This window comes from Natator depressus, chromosome 5 (assembly GCF_965152275.1).
Source record: "Natator depressus isolate rNatDep1 chromosome 5, rNatDep2.hap1, whole genome shotgun sequence".
Lineage (NCBI taxonomy): Eukaryota > Metazoa > Chordata > Testudines > Cheloniidae > Natator > Natator depressus.
The window spans coordinates 40,775,250-40,794,811 of NC_134238.1; the positions used below are offsets into that span (position 1 = coordinate 40,775,250).

At 40.2% G+C, this 19,562-nt stretch overlaps 1 protein-coding gene across 1 annotated transcript in view; it reads right to left on the reverse strand.

The window, feature by feature from the left end:
• The window catches only part of ADAMTS6 (ADAM metallopeptidase with thrombospondin type 1 motif 6), a 316,147-nt gene that overhangs the window by 57,843 nt on the left and 238,742 nt on the right, over positions 1–19,562 (reverse strand). Inside the window, exons 19-20 of the mRNA XM_074952624.1 lie at positions 17,428–17,591; positions 15,665–15,803 (exon numbers count right to left, since the gene is read on the reverse strand). Coding sequence (XP_074808725.1) covers positions 15,665–15,803; positions 17,428–17,591 — 303 coding nt within the window. The remainder of the gene's footprint in view (positions 1–15,664; positions 15,804–17,427; positions 17,592–19,562) is intronic.

A 19,562-nucleotide genomic window follows, 5' to 3' on the forward strand; every position in this document is an offset into this window, starting at 1 on the left:
TAGCACCACTGAATCACACTGCACCCTCCTACCTGTATCCCTAGAGAGACCTCCAGTCCTGGCTCCGCTGCCTAAAGGCTGTGGAAAGTACAGGATGAGCCACAGGAGGCAATGACTCTTCCTTGCTGGCTTCAGAGCACCTTTTAGGGACAGGATCCTGAGTTGGGCCAACCAGGATGGACTGAGGTGGAGAGAAGCAGGGATGGGATTATCCCTGGCTCCAGCCCCAAGGTCACACTGTGCCTCCCAGACAGACCCCAAACCCCACTCAGTCTCTGTACCCCCAGGTCCCAGAGAAATCCCCAACTCCACAGAATGTCATTGCACTCTCTGACCCCTAGACCCAGAGAGAGACCCCAGATCCTAGAGATACCTACTCAAATCCCAGACACCTTAAACCCTGGAGACCCTAAACCCCACCAAATGTCACTGCTCCCCTAAATGCCAGAGAGACTCCCCCAATCCCACTGAATTTCACTGCACCCCAGCACCAAACTCCCAAAGAGACCCCCAAACCCACCGAATCTCACTGAACTTCCCAGGATCCCTTAAACTCACAGGATATATTTTATTTTATTGATTTTTATGAGGCCTTTTGCTTCATTTAATAACAACAAACAGTAAAGTGTTTGTGACACCCTGACACCCCAATATTCACCACTGTCATGTACTTAGGATATGCCTTATACAAAGTATGCCTTGTGATGTGTCATTCTAAAAGTCTTGATGTGCTAGACAGTAATATCTCATTGGATTGTATGTGCTATCATCGTATGTGAAGTTATGAAGTTTGGCTATGTATGTGTTACTGAAACATGTCATGAGGTTGAAAACACCCGCAAGCAGCCTTTCAGGTATGACAGTAAAAAGGCCAAACAATATTAATGGCTTATGGAGAAAATGCACACAAGCACAAGGATTACCCCAGGAACTGTGTACAATTGAAACCTCTCAGAGATAGCACTATACAATGGGAACTGTTTCACCCAGGTCACAGCAAAAGAGCCTTCCAGCAAGTGGGGAGAAGATATAAAAGGAGGAAAATGACATAATGGGGGCCCTCACTCTCCCTACAACAACACGCCTGGAAACACCTGAGGAACAAAGACTGCACTGTGGGAAGTGATGGTCCCAGGCTGGACGGATTTTTAGCCTGTGTATGAAAACCTGGGAAAGCCAAGACAACTTTTGCCTTAAGAATCTGCCAGCCTGTTTATCACTCAGGGTGAGAATTTGCTAATTTATATCCTACCTATCTAGTGTGTTCAGATCAGTTTGCGGATTTTGATTATTTACTAAGGTAACATGTTTTGATCTGTTTGCTATCACTTAAAATCTATCTTTTGTAGTTAATAAATTTGTTTTGTTTTGTCTCTAAAACCAGTGTGAAACTCATACTTGGGGCAGAAAGCTGTTGCATGTTTCTCTCCACACTGAGGGAGAGGGTGAATTTTATGAGCTTACACTATATAGTTCTGTGTGCAGCGCAAGACGATACAATTTTGTGTTTACACTCGAGGGGGGTATGCATTTGAGTGCTGGGCAACCCCTTAGCTGAGCTCTCTCATCCAGAGCTGATCTCAGCATCTGTGTGAATATAGCTGCAGCTGGGTGTGTTTCTACTTCTGTGTGTGCTGGAAAGGGGCTTGAGAGCCTGTCACAGCAGCACAGAGTAAGGGAAACCCAAGCTGGTGGGACAGGCGGGCTCAGTGGTATCCCAGTTCCAAGTGGCACCCCAAAAGGTATCACAGAGGTATAATAGTTTCATAAACTAAAACTGAATATGATTCTTATGTAATATATGCATACAAAAATTGCCAATTTTCTGTATCAACTGCATGAAAAATTATTTTGGTTGAGATTACGACAGACCCCCTCCCCCTTTTTTCATACCACTTTAAAGACAGTGCCTAATCATTCAGTCCTTTCAATTTCAATCGTACCTAGTTCTCAAGGATAGAGGGTGATGCTGTGCAGATGACATTTTTCACAAACGTCATAATTTTAAAAGAGAATTTTAAAATATTTTTGAAAACTAGCATGAAAACTTTTTAATGGTAAACTCATATTGCTATCAGTTTTACTAAATAAAGAGATTTATTTTAAATATTACTATTAATTCCCACTGAAGACCAATCATCTGCTCCAAATTTCCTTCCTGCATCACATACATCTCTGTATAGCCCAAACTTGGCAAGTATGTGAAATTAATTTCTGAAGAATTGTTTAGTAGAAAAGCACTTTAAAACACTATAAACACAAAGCCTTACTGTGCTCAGCTTTCAATTCACTTTTATACCACCAGTGTTCTTTAGTCCTATATAGGTAATGTTTCATAAACCAAACAAGACATCACTCATCACTATCCACATAATGAAGACTCTTTAGTCCATTCCAAGCAGATGACCCAGATGAAGACTTGCTAGCGAAAACATAAGCTGATCCAGTTTGAAATATGCTATTCTGTAACACCTTGCACTACAGAATTTACTTTATGAATGAAGAATAAAGGTATGGATTAGGGACACTTTTTAAGCATTGCCACCTAACTACCGTACTATTTAAAATTTGCTCTCTGTTAAACAAAATTCAGCTTTTAACTTTTAACTACAAAAACAATAGGAGAAAGCTAGAAATAGTAAACTTAAGCAACAGACAAGTCTAGTTTAGCTCTGTGGGCCCTGAGAAATCTCTTTAAATTATCAACTCTTCCCTGAGTATATTACTTCTCTTAAAATAATCTGAAAAACATTGCTAAACAGATTCATTTAACCCCTTAGGGGAATAATTACAAACAGTTAGACAGAAACACTGTGCTTTCAAATATACAGATTTATAGTTTATAAAAAAAGACATAAAATGTCCTCATAACTGGTCGGTGCAAGTCTAATAGAAAACAAAACTCTAGTAGTTTAATGACCATATTCCCTGGAGATTTGCAGAGGTTTTGCGGATTTCAATTCCAAATAGTCTGCATGACTTTCAGTGGCCAAATTTTAAATTACACAGGGCACCTTTTATTCTTAAATTAAAATTACAGGAATGTAGATGCTATATCTATTTTGAAGAGCCAAAAAATTGTGGTTTGCAATTGCAGTGGTTAATTATAAAGATGCCACTACCAATACATGGTGAATTTTGCATCACTAAAACTATTGTATGCTGGTTAATCTAGACGTACTTTTTGAGCTCTCTCATCAGATTACAAGATATTCTTCACAGAGCCAAACATACTTGCCCTCAGCAAGGAAAATGTATGTTTTATTTGTTCAGAGACAATTTTACTGTTCTGCTGAGGGCATGTAATAAAAACATAGTGGTCACCAGTCATTTAGCAAAGGAAGCAGCCAACAATCAATTTATTTATCACAGTACGTTGACTAAAAAATTCATATGCCATATGAAAAAAGAGCTTGTGGTGAGCTGCAAAGAAATGCTTGAAATAAAAACCAATGCTCAGCACACGTAGCAAATCCTGGATGATGAATACTCTCAGTTCCCTCTGTTCTATCCTCTTCTATTCTTCTCTCTCTGTATAAACTTGCACTGTCTAGTTGTGTACCCCACATTCTGCTGTTCAGTTCTCCAGTGTTCTCCTGTATTTTTGTCTTTATCTATTATGATACTTAACTGGCTCTCATTACCATAGTATCTGAGTGTCTCCCTAATATGTTTGGATGTTATTTGGACTTCCCCAGTTGGTAAATCTGCCTACAAGTTTACAGGGCCTCATTGTGCTGGGTGCACAACCACAAATGGAAATATTTGCAAGTACATCTAACCAATACTTTGAGTGCTAATAGAGTATAGCAGTGAAAGTTCAAGGGGATGATCTATGAAGTGGTATCTGTTGCACAGTCTTAGACCAACTATGTATTTTCATCTATAAGGTTTTTAATTACAAATGTTATTATGTAATGGATTTTAATGCGTGCCAAATAATGTCCATAATCAGAAGACATATGAATTTCTCCTTTTCTTTTCTGAGTTCAGAATCTTTACTAGGGATTGAGAGCAAGCTTTAACATATAACATGTAACAAAGCAAGGTGATAAAGTTTAGCTCTCCTTTCTAAAAATTTTTACACAGCAACTAGAATAGTTATTGAGGGACAACCAACAAGGAAGTTAACTAGGAAAGAATTCATGTAACTGAGTTTTACATAAGGTTCCCCATCACAAAAGCAATATTGCAGAGTCTCCTATCTGCTGTGTGGGAATAGCCCATGTAAGGGAAAAAATAACCTAAAGATTATGAGTTCGAATTTGAAGGGAAACCCTTTTTTTTTTTCTTTTTTTTTTTTTAAACAGAAAATGTTGAATTTAAAGTACAAAAAGAAAATGGAAAAAAACAGGTTGAAGAGCTGTGACAATATTTAGAGTAATAATGTAGCCACTCTCTTGGATTTCAAAGACTAAGAGCACATTCTGAGGCTTTGTCTACACTACCACAGTAAATTGACCTAAGTTACGCTACTTCAGTTACGTGAATAACATAATCTAAGGTGCCACAAGTACTCCTTTTCTTTTAACCGAAGTCGACGTAGCTGGATCTACCTACCACAGTGTCTACACTGTGCTGTGTCAATGGGAGACATTCTCCCACTGACTTACCTTACACTCTTCTAGGGGAGCTGGAGTACAGGAGTCTATGGGAGAGCGGTCTGCCATCAACTTAGCGGGTCTTCACCAGACCCACTAAATCGACACTGCTGCATCGAGTAAGTATAGACAATCCCTGAGAGAAGGAAAGGTCAAGGGGGACATTAAATACCAAGGGAACCAACTATTGCTCTTCCTGTATATGAATCACTTGACTCAAACAAAAAGGAAAGAATTGGCTGGAATTAGGCAAGCTTTTATGAACAGATAATAAGCCCAATGGTCCTGTGTGATGGAGAGATTGGAGAGACAGGGGTGCAGGGACAACTCTGGGCCCAGGAAGCCCCAACCCAGCAGGCCATTTGATGGAGGGGGTTAAAAGGGAATCTCTTCAGCAGAGGAGGGTGGTCAGCAGAGAGAGAGCTACATTCCCTGCTTCAAAGGGACTATGCCAGGAGGGTAGCCTCATGAAGGTGACTGCTGCATGAAGCTGGAACTTTCTAGCCTTGAGAGGCCCACAAGCCATGATACATCCAGAGGGACAGAGTGGTAGGAAGAGACCCAGGGGAGGATGTTAGGTGGACTGCAGGTAGCAGACGGTTTCCTTACAGTGCCCAAGAGGATCCCTGGGTCATAAACCACTGGTGTGGGAGGGCATCAGATCTCCTGTCCCCTACATCTAGGTGGGGCTGCTACCATAGTCTCTAACTGCTAGGCAGGGGCTTCCCTGCTCATACCCTGTCTTTGGCTAAATTCAGGAGGATATCAAAATAAATCTCAGATTTGATACAGTATCTGTTAATAATTTCCAGGAAAAAAATAAAGAACTCCTTAGGAATTTATACTGAGGATTCAGAGAGAAAGAGAGAACTGAATAAATTACATTTAATGAGACATTTACATTTATTAAAAAGCTTTCTGAAAAACAGGATGGGTAAAGAAAGAGAAGGAAGACAAACAGGAAGAATAGGGTTGTAAATAGAGGGAATTTTTATACTAAGGTTATAGTGAATAACATAATGAGGCACGGTGCAGAGAAGACTCTGATACAAAATATGGTCCAAATTCTGCCCTGCTTCATAACCTATTGAAATCAGTACAAATGCACAGATTGTAAATCAGAGCAGAATTTAGCATTATGAATACAGAGCAAATTACAGTACTTGAAAGGTTACCTGAAGTATGTATGAACCAATTTGTTCAAAATAAGAATCTTTTGCCCAAAACTCAAAAACTGAAAACTTGAGCCTTAAAAAAGTTTAGATAGCTTCTTCATTTCACCTGTAATTTTTTTGTTTTTATGCTCTGCACCTTCTGGTCCAGATAGAAGGGAAATAAGAAGTGCTAGAAATATAATTAGAATCCATTTCTTGTGACATTTCCATCACAGTTTTGAAACTCAATAGGTCTGAATAGCTCAGATAAGATTCAGATAAACACTTTTTCCTCTCAGCAACCAAATCTTCTGAGTTTTGTTCTTTCCTATTTACTGAACTGTTCCAACACTATCTACTGGACTTGATGCAGAAAATACTGGGTGAAGTGAAGCTGGCTGGGAAATTTTCAATGAAACATGTTTCATTAGAAAATGCTGATTCATCAACATCAAAACTTTTCATAGGGAACATTCCAGAGTTGACTAAACTTTGTCAGGAAAAGTTTATCAGATCCAGAATGAAATTGCTGATCAAAATATGTGAGTGTGTGAGACAGCACTGTTCCAGAATAGCCAATAGCCTGGTGGATAGGGTATTTACTTGGGATGTGGGAAACTCACCTTCAACTCCCTACTCTGAATCAGGCAGCCACTGGGCTGACAGAGATGGTCTCTCTCTGTCTCAGTAATGTCTCCTACCAAAGCTCTTCCATTTTGTATAAGTTATTAAATATTCATTGGACCAGGCAGAGAGACTAACTTTACAGCTCAGTGATTAGGGCATTCACCTGGGATATGGGAGACCTGGCTTTTTCTGGAGGCGTTGTCTCTCACTCCTATATTTTGACCAGAAATTCTGTCCTAGACCTCCCATATCACAGGTTAGTGATTTAACCACTGGGCTATAGAGTCAGACTTTCTCTCTCACTCAGTAAATATCTCCTGTTGGAGTTGTTCCATTTTGTATAACTAAATATTCAGTAGGCCAGAACAAGACTGACACTATAGCCCAATTCTTAAGGCACTTACCTGGGATATAGAAGACCCAGGTTCAGGTCACAGTGCCCATAAGCGTTAGATATTGAGAGCATTAGATATTGATTATTCAGGGCTCTCAGATTTTCAATGCACACTGACTGACTTTGGCCTCTGCTCAAATTGCCCTGAAATTTCCTGATGTTTATTCATGTTCAGCTGTATATATATCCTGAAGGTTGTATTTGTGGATATGTAGGTTATGGATAGTTTGCATATGATACCAATTGTTGGTATCACTCTGTATATTTGGAAAATAGTACGTAACTGGATTCAATTAAAATAGAACTTATAGTTGAAGTAATTTCATTCACAGAACAACCTCATTATGTTCCCGATTCAGGACAGCAGTTCATAGACTCATAGACTTTAAGGTCAGAAGGGACCATCATGATCATCTAGTCTAACCTCCTCCATGTTGCAGGCTACAGAACCTCCCCCACCCACTCCTGAAATAGACCCCTAACCTCTGGCTGAATTTCTGAAGTCTTCAAATCATGGTTTAAAGACTTCAAGTTACAGAGAATCTACCATTCACGATAGTTTAAACCTGCAAATGACCTGTGCCCCATGCTGCAGAGGAAGGTGAAAACCCCCAGGGTCTCTGTCAATTTGACCTGGGAGAAAATTCCTTCCCAACTCCAAATACAGTGATCAGTTAGACCCTGAGCACGTGGGCAAGACCCACCAACCAGACACCTGGGAAAGAATTCTCTGTAGTAACTCAGAGCCCTCCCCATCTAGAGTCCCATGACTGGCCATTGGAAATATTTGCTAATGGCAGTCACAGATGAGCTACATGTGATTGTAGGCAGTCTCATCATACCATCTCCTCCATAAACTTATTCAGATCAGTTTTGAAGCCAGTTAGGTTTTTTGCCTCCAGTGCTCCCTGGCTGTTCCAGAACTTCACTCCTCTGATGATTATCAACCTTTGCCTAATTTCAAGCCTTAGTTTGTTGATGGCCAATTTATATCCATTTGTTCTTATCTCCATATCATTAGATATTGATATTGATTATTCAGGGCTCTCAATATCTCAGATTTTTCTTGTCTCCATATTGGTGCTTAACTTAAATAACTCCTCTCCCTCCCTGGTATTTATCCCTCTGATGTATATATAGACAGCAGTCCCCTCAGCCTCCTTTTGGTTAGGCTAAACAAGCTAAGCTCTTTGAGTCTCCTCTCATAAGATAGGTTTTCCATTCCTTGGATCAACATAGTAGCCCTTCTCTGCACCTCTTCCAGTTTGAATTCATCTTTCTTAAACACGGGAGACCAGAATTGCACACAATATTCCTGATGAGGTCTCACCAGAGCCTTGTATAATGGTACTAATTCTTCCCTGTCTCTACTGGAAATACCTCACCTGATGCATCCTAGGACTGCATTAGCCTTTTTCATAGTCATCCTGTGATCACCCAATATACCCAGTTCTTTCTCCTCCTCTGTCATTTCCAACTGATATGTCCCCAGTTTATAGCAAAAATTCTTGTTGTTAGTCCCTTTATGCATGACTTTGCACTTTGCACTGTTAAATTTCATCCCATTTCTATTACTCCAGTTTACAAGGTCATTCAGATCTTCTTGTATGATATTATGGTGCTCTTCTATATTAGCACACTCCCACTTTTTGTGCCAAGGTCAGTAATAAAAAGGTTAAATAAGATTGGTCCCAAGACCAATCCCTGAGGAACTCCACTAGCAATCTGACAGTTCACCTTTCAGTATGACCTGTTGTAGTCTCCTCTTTAACCAATCCCTTAACCACTTTGCAATTCTCATATTAATCCCCATCTTCTCCAATTTAACTAATAATTTCCCATGTGGATCTGTATCAAATGCCTTACTGAAATCCAGGTAAATTAGATCGACTGCATTTGCTTTGTCTAAAAAATCAGTTATCTTCTAAAAGAAAGAGATCTGGTTTGTCTGGCACAATCTACCTTTTGTAAAATCATGTTGTATTTTATTCCAATTCCTGTTAACCTCTATGTCCTTAACTACTTTCTCTTTCAAAATTTGTTCCAAGACCTTGCATACAATTGAGGTCAAAGTAACAGGCCTGTACCTTCCTGGATCACTTTTTTTCTCTTTCTTAAAAATAGGAACTATATTAGCAATTCTCCAGTCATACGGTACAACTCCTGAATTTACAGATTCATTAAAAATCCTTGCTATTGGACGTGCAATTTCATGTGCCAATTCCTTTAATATTCTTGGATGGAGATTATCTAGGTCCCCCGATTTAGTCCCATTTAAGCTGTCTGTCCTCATTCCCATTAGCCACCCTGTCACTACCCCTAAACTCTTCATTAGCCTTATTAAGCATGTGCTTAACTCTAATCATGTGCTTAAATCTCAGTGACTCAGATACAGTGAAACACTGACTTTAATGGGACTTAAGTACATGATTAATGTTAAGTATCTGCTCAAGTTCTCTCATGACCAGTGATACTTTCATGAATTGGGACCTATATGATGAGTTTCACTAGAAGTAGATTTGCAATATGCATACTGCATTGTATTGAAATAATCTGGGATTTTCATTCCACTGCTCTATAAACTATTTAACTGTATATCATCTCTTTAATGGGTTTCAAATATTTGCAGATATAATACGAGAAGTTCATAATGGTTGTGTAATTATTTATCGTTTTAGTCATATCTAACCCTATATACATATTGGAATTGTAGCTGATTTTCAAAAATCATAGAAGAAAAGTTAAAAATTAGAAAGATGCTTTAAATTTTTCTTTAGGAAAGAAGAGAGAATCTTTCCAGATAATACATATTATATGTTTCTACTCTTAAAACAAGGGCACATTTAAAAACAATTGACTTGATGAATAACAATTTTCAGGAAAACTGTGGAATGCTGTAGCCTTCCACCCTAAAAAAATCAAAAGGGACAAGGATAAATTTTGCCCCTCCTTCTTATTCCAAGAACAGTTTGAGTTTCTGTTGTTTCCCAGGGTTAAAATCTGCATGGCTGAGAGGTGTTCTGGCAGGTGTGGTGCTGACAGAGAAGTTGCTGACTAGTCAGTGTCAGTTCCTTTGCACAACACAACATTGTGACTCTCTCTGGGTGAGGAAAAGGTAGGGAACACATTCCAGGGGGAAAGGATATGTGGGAGGCATAACTGAATTGTTAATGCAGTTGCAGCCAAAGGCTACATAAATGGAGTGTGAGTATTTAAAACTGTAATGGATGTTTCTTTATGGAAAAAACAGAATGTAAGGGCTTGTCTACACATACAGCACTCAGCACTTAGTGAAGACACTACCTACATCGACGGGAGAGCTTCTCCTATTGGCATAGGTACTCCACCTCCATGAGAGGTGGTAGCTATGTCGATGGGAGAAGCCCTCCTGTCAACATAGTGCTGTCTACACTAGGAGTTTGGTCAGTATAACAGCATCATTAACATTCAGGGGTGTGGATTTTCCCCACCACTGAATGACACAGTTATACTGACATAAGTCTGTAGTGTAGACCAAGCCTAAGTATCTTGGATACTTATACGACACTATCTCTTTTTACTATCATAAAGTAAAGAAAGAACATGGTGGAGCAGATCCTCAGTTGGGGCAAACTGTCACAGGTCTATGGAACTATAACAACCTACACCAGATGAGAATCCATCCCAGTGAGTCTTGGTGAGGCTGCAACTCTATTTTCAACTTGTCATTTTGTGCTTACCTACTGTTTTACACAAAGCTTCCAACACATCTTTTGTAATGTACAGGTCCCACAAGCGTGGTAGCTGTGCCTTAACTCTGAAATAGTTCACTGTTATGACTTTGGTTTAACCCGTTAGGACTATACTGTCAAAGGTATAGTGAGTAAATTAGGAAATCAGAACATGCATGCAGCTGAATTATAGAGGTAATTTTTAAAACTGCTGCAAAAATTCATGTGTGTATCCAGTCACTCCTGCACCAAGCAACATGGGTAAAGAGGATGCACTTCCTGCCCAACAAAGAAAGCGTTTGAAGGACTAGTCCCAAAGAAGATAAACAGAATCCTACACAGAAAAATTCTAAATATGAAACCAACAAAACCCTTGAAAAAAATGTTTAAAGATGTTATTTAACTGTGTAATGAATGGGCTAAAATGGACGTCATAGAGGAGCTCGTTCCACACCTGAGGCCATCATAACAAAGACACAATCACCTTTATCTAAGGTTTGACTGGAATTTCTAAAAGGTGAATGACATCAAAGCACATATAGAACATGGGCCATTTGTATGGTATATATTAGAATAAATATAAGCAGAAAAGCCTCTATTCACTAATTTTTGCTGTTTGCGTCCTGGTTTTTGGTTCTAAGATCCTTGAAAAAAATCATAATCCTTAACATCTTTCATTCTAGAATCTCACAGCACATAAGCATTAATTAGCCATCTCACCCTACCCACCCTAATGAATGGGAAGGTTGCATTATTTGCCAACGTTAAACACACTGAGCTGAGACTCTTGACTCCAAGTAATCTATTCTAACCAGCAGCATTGTCTACGTCTCCGAGCAAACAAGTGTTTTGGACCACAGCAGCAATTCAAAGAGGAAAATTAGAGATAAAAAAGTTGTAAGAGGTATTCCAAGATTGTTTCCTACAGTATATCCTTTAGTGTTTTATCCAGTTCAACTTTAAATGATTCATGCAACCTTCGCCTAGGAGTATTTATGAATGATAGGTGTTAAGTATACACATTTCATAGGCCATAACCTCAGGACTCACTCTGGGTCCTTTGTACCATTCTGGAAAGCCACCCTCATAAGGCATCTGGAGATTCCCCTGGCATGGGATAATTCCTGGCTGGCATACAGTCAGCTCAGGGGTGGCCAACCTGTGGCTCCAGAGCCGCATACGGCTCTTCAGAGGTAATATGCGGTTCCTTGCATAGGCGCTGACTCTGAGGCTGGAGCTACAGATGCTAACTTTCCAATGTGCTGTGGTGTGCTCACTGCTCACCCCCCTGCTCTGCCCCAGGTCCTGCCACCACTCCACCCTTCCCCTGCCCCTGAGCCTGCCATGCCCTCGCTCCTTCCCCCGCCTCACCAGAGCCTCCTGCGCAGTGCGAAACAGCTGATTGCGGCAGCCAGGAGGCATGGGGAAAGAGGGGAGGCACTGACTGGTGGGGCTGCCAGTGGGTGGGACGCGCTGGGAGCTGGAGTGGGGTAGTGGATGGGGGACTGCTGACATATTACTGCGGCTCCTTGGCAATGTTCATTGGTAAATTCTGGCTCCTTCTCAAGCTCAGGTTGGCCACCCCTGAGTTAGCTCTATACCAGCCCCTTTAGCACAGTGGTTTTCAATCTATTTTAATTTGTGGACCCCTACAAAATTTCAAATGGAGGTGTAAACTCCTTTGGAAATCTTAGACATAGTCTGTGGAACCCCTGGGGTCCATGGACCACAGGTTGAAAATCACGGCTTTAGCATACAGGGCATATTGGAGGTGTGGCCGGAGCGCCTTGTGCTCCAGCAATCCTTGGCTACATAATGCCCACAGGGGACTGTTACCAGCTTGTGTAAATTAAAGCACCCTGCTCTAATTTATACTCCCAGACTTGGAGGAGTGTAAAGATGGCTTTAAGCCTTGGCCACCTTTCTTCCCTTTCCCTAGGCTCCCCCACTCTCGCGCCTCTCCACCCCTTCCCCTGATGCCTCCCTGCCCACCACTCACTCCTTCCTTCCCAAGGCCCCCCCACCTGCCTGGTTCGCTCCTTCACTGATGCTCTAGGCCAAGGTAGGACAATGCAATGAAACTGAGACCAGGGAGCTTGTCTCTCTTGTGCTGTCAATGATATCCCCTGCTGGCACCCACATAATGGAGGAAGCTATCTGATTCAAATGTGGAGGGAATAAAAGCTTTTGTAACCACAACTCAGCTCCCTTGTGTGTATCCATGATGATACGGTCTTTAATTATAGCATCACATGCCTTTTTTCCACAGGACGCCTGCCTTATTCAGTACACAGGATGGATCTGCTCTGGGGATGAATTGGGGTTGTGTTGTAAAGCAGGCTGTTGTCTGTAAGACCCCTGCCTCCTTTATTCAGCGATTGGAAGGTATGTAGTAAATTAGGTAGAGGGTTCCTTTCTGGAACAGAAAGAAGGGTCTTGTGATTAAGACAGTTGAATGGGGGCCTGGAGAATTGGATTCCATCCCTGCCTCTGCCACAGAGTTGCTATATGATGCTGGGCAAGTCAGAGGTGGTCACCAATTGTGTGTCCTTCATTTTCTGGGTGCCCAACACGAGATCCTGGGGCCCGATTTGCAGAAGTTCTGAGCACACACAACTGCAACTGAAGTCCATGTGCTTCAGTATATGAAGTGCTATATAATGCTAAGTACTCTGAAAAATCAGGTCCTAGGCATCTCAAATTGGGAACCCAGAAATAGAGGATACTTTTGACCTTAATCTCTCTGTGCCTCAACTCCCCATCTTTAAAATGGATATAATATCTCCTCCTTTCCTCATGGGGTTTTTGTGAATATTAATTCATGGGTTTGAATCACTCACATACCATAATGATGAGTGCCATAGAAAAGCCTACGAGGAAATTTATAATTTGGTCATCATAACAGGGTTTGAATAGTGTGCAGTAAAAAAGACTAGGGCCACACACTGAACAATGAGGATAAAACAAAATATTGAATAGCTGCTTGTTAACTGAGCACTGTCCACCCTATACACTGAACGAGGAAAGAATCCTGTGGAAAAAATGGCACAAGATCATGTTAATTAAAGACTATATTATAACGAATACACACAATAGGCCAAATTAAGGTTGCACGAGACAATGAATTCTATAAAATAACCAAAGCCACATAGTGTTTCTAGGATTTTTCCATACTTCCTTTTTTTTCCAGCCTATTTTTTCCAGTTACAATATCTCCCTCACTTCTCTTTTTCCCTGATTCAGCCTCTTTTTTTAAATTGAGTAACCCTGTCTTCTGTTGGTGTATAGCAAAAGGTGTTTCATAAACTGCAGTAAAAAACAATTCACATGGGAAAAGCAGATAGTTTCTATATGAATTATAGCTACAGTGAAACAATTAACCCTGAACAGGGTCCTCATTTCCTTAAAGAAAATCAGTCACTACAGCACTTTCTCACATTAAACTGAAAGAATGGAGAGAGAAGAGTCTGGTTGTAGTCACCATTAACTACTTAAAAAGAGACTTTTGTGTTAAGGTAAACTTTCACATTCATAATCAATTCATTTACTTTTCAATTTTTCATACATTGTTTACAGATTAAATACTAATATTTTAGCATCATTAATTAAACAAAGATTTGCTCCTTCACAGCCAATCTCTTGCTCCCATATAGTAATGAATTTGTGACATTACAATCATTTCCATGACAAAAGGCTCTGGAGTGAAATCTTGGCCCTCCTGAAGTCAATGAGAGTTTTGCCAATGACTTCAGTAGGGCCAAGATTTCACTCACTGTGTCATAAATGTGGGATTTGCCATCACTTGCTGCCTCCTAATGCTTGGAACTGCTTTTCTATCCTAATGACATAGGTATTCTACCTCTTTCTTTGAACTTCCTCCTTAAAACTTAATTCTTCTACAAGACTCACAAATGCTAATGCAGATCACTAGAAATTCTGTCACTCACCTATTATGCAACAAAAAACCCTATGACAAACGAACAACAAAAAAGACAGTATGTTAGCACCATCCTCTAGATCTTCCAGTGTATTTTTGTCTCAAATATTTTTCTAGTTAGCACCACAGGAGAGGATCTGTAGCTTTCTTTGTGTCCTGTGCAATGCTGAGCATACTGTTGGAATGTAAACAATAAACAAGTAATAATAACTACCTCAGGATCTAGCAGAATGATACTGTGAGGGAGAAAGCTCTAAATACAAAAACCTTGATTAGCAAGAAAAGGAACTTAAGTACTTGGATTTGAGTTCAATTTAAAAAAAATTCCCCCCTCCTCCCAGTATTAGTCACCCTTAAATTAAAATGAAGCATTTCCCTTGATATAGGGACATACACTACCAAGGTCCAGGGATGGATTTAAAAATCTTATTCTCTTGTCTTCTGAAACTGATGTGTGTGGTGGAGGCGATGAATTTAGTCTCCAGAGAGAAGAAAGATGCTGCTCACACAGCACTTCTACTCACCAGTCCATGCAGCAGCAATGGTGTTGGCTTTGAAGGAAGCCAACTGTCCTGCTTTCCCAGCCAGAGGTAAAGAATTGCATTGGTGGCCACTAGAGGGAGGAGGATTAGGAATACAGTAAATTGTGGGCAAAAGGCACCCATGATGAACTCACATGGGACAACCCACAAATCCCCCACCACTGCCAATAGCCAGTGAATCTCAGATACTGCTATGGGCTGGGAAGTATCATCCAGTAGTGAAATATCTACTACTGAAAAGCTGCCAGTATGCATCCTTAACTTTGGTGGTTGGAGGATAGGAGGGCCTGCCTAAGATCATATGAACTACATCCCTCTTCCCTTTGTTACAGATACCTTATATTTGCCTTCTGAGTCTTGTTTATTTCCTTACTTAAAACTTCAGATGTCTTTTATCAAGAAAGCTCCTGTGAAAAGCTAGCATGCCAGCTTCAAGAGAGTCTCAGGAGAAGCACCAGCCGACAGACACTCACTGTGCCAAGAAGTACTGTATTTAATCAACAAATCTGTACAAATTACATGAAGTTGAAAATAAACAAAATACAATGTGATAATCAAAATAAACTTTCTTTCACTAAATTAAGGCTTGAAGCAGACCTGAAATAAATGTTTTCAATTAGTTACCTAAACAAATATGAGGCAATGTATATTTTGTAATTCAACTGACCCTTCAGCTTGATTGCCTGATATGTGTCTTACCTCCAGCACAAGTGGCAGAACATTCTGACCAAGGCAAGTGATTCCATGCAAAGCCAACTTCATTGTCTCCACTGCCAGTACGAGAGATGGGAACATTGAATTTATACCTTATCCCCAAATTCTGTTCCTGTAGCAGAATCTGCAGTTGAAAACAACTAGTTATACTATTAAAATATGCAAGCAGAGAGCAATTACAATGACATTTAATCTAGGTATGTATTATGTCTTGTAGAGGGGGAAAATGTCATAAAGCAAGCCACAATAGTTCTTGCAGGTTTTCCCAAAAGAAATCTGGGCTAATTTTTAAAACACACACACACTGATTTTTTCCATTGTGTAAGGTGAGTTTTTTTCTTTCAATTTTTTTTCTTAACAGCAAAATTTGTTTCTGACATATTAACAATTCTAATCTTCTGGGCCTCATTAAGTTAAATTACTTCATGGAGGTGTCAAGACCAGATAATATTAAGGGACTTTATTGTGGCTGACCCTTGTAGGTGTGCAAAAATCTTCAAACCCCCATCTTGAGCTCTTTTGCTGGGACTATCCACAACATGGCTGGGTAACTAATAAGACCCTTACCTGGTTAGGGCTTCTACATACTGCCACAATATCAATATTACAATAATACTCCAATCTGGCATCAGTAATGGCACTAACTTCCAATAGGGAGACACAGGAGGATGGAGCTATTTCCCCAGCACTCACAGTACAAGGCAGTAGTGTGGCTGGGCACATGGGAAGAGTGTACACTGGTTCCTTTAACAGACTGGCAGAGCTCCTGCTGCAGGTGCAACACCACATATCACCAGGTGAAACCATCAATAATTCTTCTTGTGGTTCCTGCTGTAGCACAGTACTTCCACATGCCACCTGCTCAATACAGTGCTGTGCCTTCAAGGCAATCTAGCTCTGAATCTCCAACCTGACATTTTTTTATTGCTGCTGCTAACATCTACAGTATATGTTAACAAAAGCAGCCTGGATGAGTCTCAGAGATATTTCTCACCTCACCATGCCTCCAGTTATAAATTATTTTGAGGCATATGCTCCCCTCTGTGAGAGAGCAAAATGGTGGATAATCTTCAGTAGGGAAGTTACTGGTGCTGAGCTGATGAGAAAAGTAGTTAATGCAGTAGGCACTTCCTCTCCACATAACCACTTCTAGCCTCTCCACAGCTACCAAAGGCAAAACGGGCGTCACATTGTTGGGAGCGTGGCCAGGTATGTCCACAGTCAGGGAATTTACTATGGGCCAGACCATGATATCTCACACCATAATTAGACCCACTGAAATCAACAGGGCTACTTCTGGAGTAAGGTATTACCTGTTGTGAATAAGGGCATCAGAATACAGTCCAATGAAATTGTTATATAACTTGCCTTACACTTTCATACACCACCAATAGGTGTGACCACACCATATATCCAGTTTTCTATTTATGTTGCCATTACTGTGAGGACCAGGAAGCAAATGAAACTAGGAGGGATCCCCACTATGGCCTGAGGAGTGTGGGATTTTCTCTGATATTTTCTGTAGATCTCCTGGCAGTACAACAGTTTGTTGTTAGCTCTCTTCCTTATCACCATAGCTATCCCATCAGTTTTGGGAAGAGAAAGAGGTGAGTGGGAGGGTATCTCAAAGTGCAAGAACTAGGCAAGCCCTACTCCTTTTCCATGCAATTTTACTCAGTTTATTGCCTCCTGTTACTTGGAACATAAAATCATGTTTGAGTTCAGAAATATATTCGTTATAACATTACCATGACTATGAGATTTTCTGAAGTAGGGCCTAAAGCTTCCAAAGATTCAGGTTCCTCTGTTGGCCTCTTGTAATGAAAAGCTGTCCCAGCGACATCAAACTTTCTAGGCCAGTCAATAGTCCAGGCACCATTAATATAGTAGTCATCCTCTTCAGATTTTAAAGCTTAAAAAAAAATACAAGCCACCTAAAAATTGGAAGCAGCATTTATAATAGAGAAGCCATTGCAAATGAAACTACTAATGTGACAGAAGTATGTGTACTTTAGTTCTATATCGCTGGTTTCAAAGTAGTTTAAAACCTACTTTTCCTTTTGGCAGAATGACCGAAGTGTGGCTCATGGAGATCTACAATACTGACTTTGGCTATCATCTCCAGTAGGCAGGTGTGATCTGCAGAGACTACAGGTATCAGCAAGAACAGGCCATGCAAATCGAGATACGGTGGTGCATGCTAGAACTTGTATCAATAGGCTGTGCTCTCTGTACTACACCTGCAATCTGCGCCATTATATGCAAATTAGATTTACCTCTTAAATGTATGAGTTGCAATGTACCCTTCAGTTGAACAACATTTTGATACCCCTGCCTTTTGGAGTGTGGGACATGCAAACCTTGTGGGCACAATAAAAGTGTGTGTGTGTTGGAGCAAGGAAGAGGTAGTATGAGTTTCAAAGCTGGTTCCCAAGCAATTCTTACTTCCTTATCTTTGACCCTTTGTATTCTGCTTTAGAAGCATGCACGCAGAAAGACAATAATGTTCAAAATCAGAAAACCCTGCACATTTCCCAGATGATTTCTCAGTGATTCTGTTCTGAGGTCAGGTAGCATGGAAGATAGATATGTATTAAATCAAACACAAAAGTGTGACCAGCTCTCAGATTGAGTCTTAGAACTAGTCAGTTGGTTATGGTGCTCCAAGCGAACATACAAATTCAATCACAGTTCATTATTACGGTTATACAGAATATTTACATTTTAATAATTGTATGAATATCAATAACTGAAAATCATTTATATCAGCAAGAAATTAGTAATAAATACCAATACTTTAATCAAACTATAAAATTTAGAAAACCAAACACTGGTAAGCTATTACTTTTTCCAATATAATTTGTTAAGCTGCCATTGTCAACATGGCACGTGACGAAAACAGCACTGCAGGTTGCATATCTATTTCTGATTCAACAGGTTATGGAAATTTCAGAAGACTGCAATCATATTTAAAGCAGCTTGAAATAAAAATTTAGTTTGATGGACAAATAAAATATTATTAGCTTTTTTATAATCTTCATCAGTTTGTTAAGGGTAGTCTTGCAGATTCTATTCAAGGGCAGATATTTGACTTTTTCTTTATCAAAAAGATTCCTTTTTTAGTTTCTAAAATACGAAATGAACTTTGGGAAGCTTACAGACTTTACTCTGAATGCTCTTTTATGTATACTATTGGCTCTGAGGTGGCACTAAGCATTCTCTCTCTCAGGTACTTGGCTGGCTGGTTCTTGCTCACATGCTCAAGATCTAACTGATCACTATATGTGGGGCCAGGAAGGAATTTTCCCCCACGTCAGGTTGGCAGTGACCTTGGCGATTAAATCTTCCTCTGCAGCACGTGACTGCAAGTCACTTGCCAGCATTCTCTGCGTATGTCTCACTTAATCATTTCCGTGCCATTGCAGGGGCCTCAGGCATTGATGTACTTTGGTCCCTCCTATTCTCTGCCTGGGGCACATAGTAGTCTAGTCTCCTGTAGACTGTAATACTTTAGTCTAATGTAGGTTGTTGGGTTTAGCGAGTGGGTTCTTGGTGGTGTTAGTGGCCTCTGATACACTGGAGGTCAGACTAGATGATCTGGTGATTCTTTCTGGCCTTAAACTCTATGATCTCTTTGGTTAAGGTAATAAAGAAGACTACTCGATTTTTTGGAATTCATATCTGCTTCTGTAACCAAAGTTTGTGGATATTGGCAAAATTCAAGACCAAGCCATGGATCCTTAGTCAGTCCTTACTGAGACAAAACATCTATTGACCTTAATAGGGAGAGAATTTAGGATTTGTCTTATAGATTGCAAGAGTGAGGAATTATACAAGTAACCATCACAGGCCAAATTTTGTTCTAATATACCTGAATATAAAT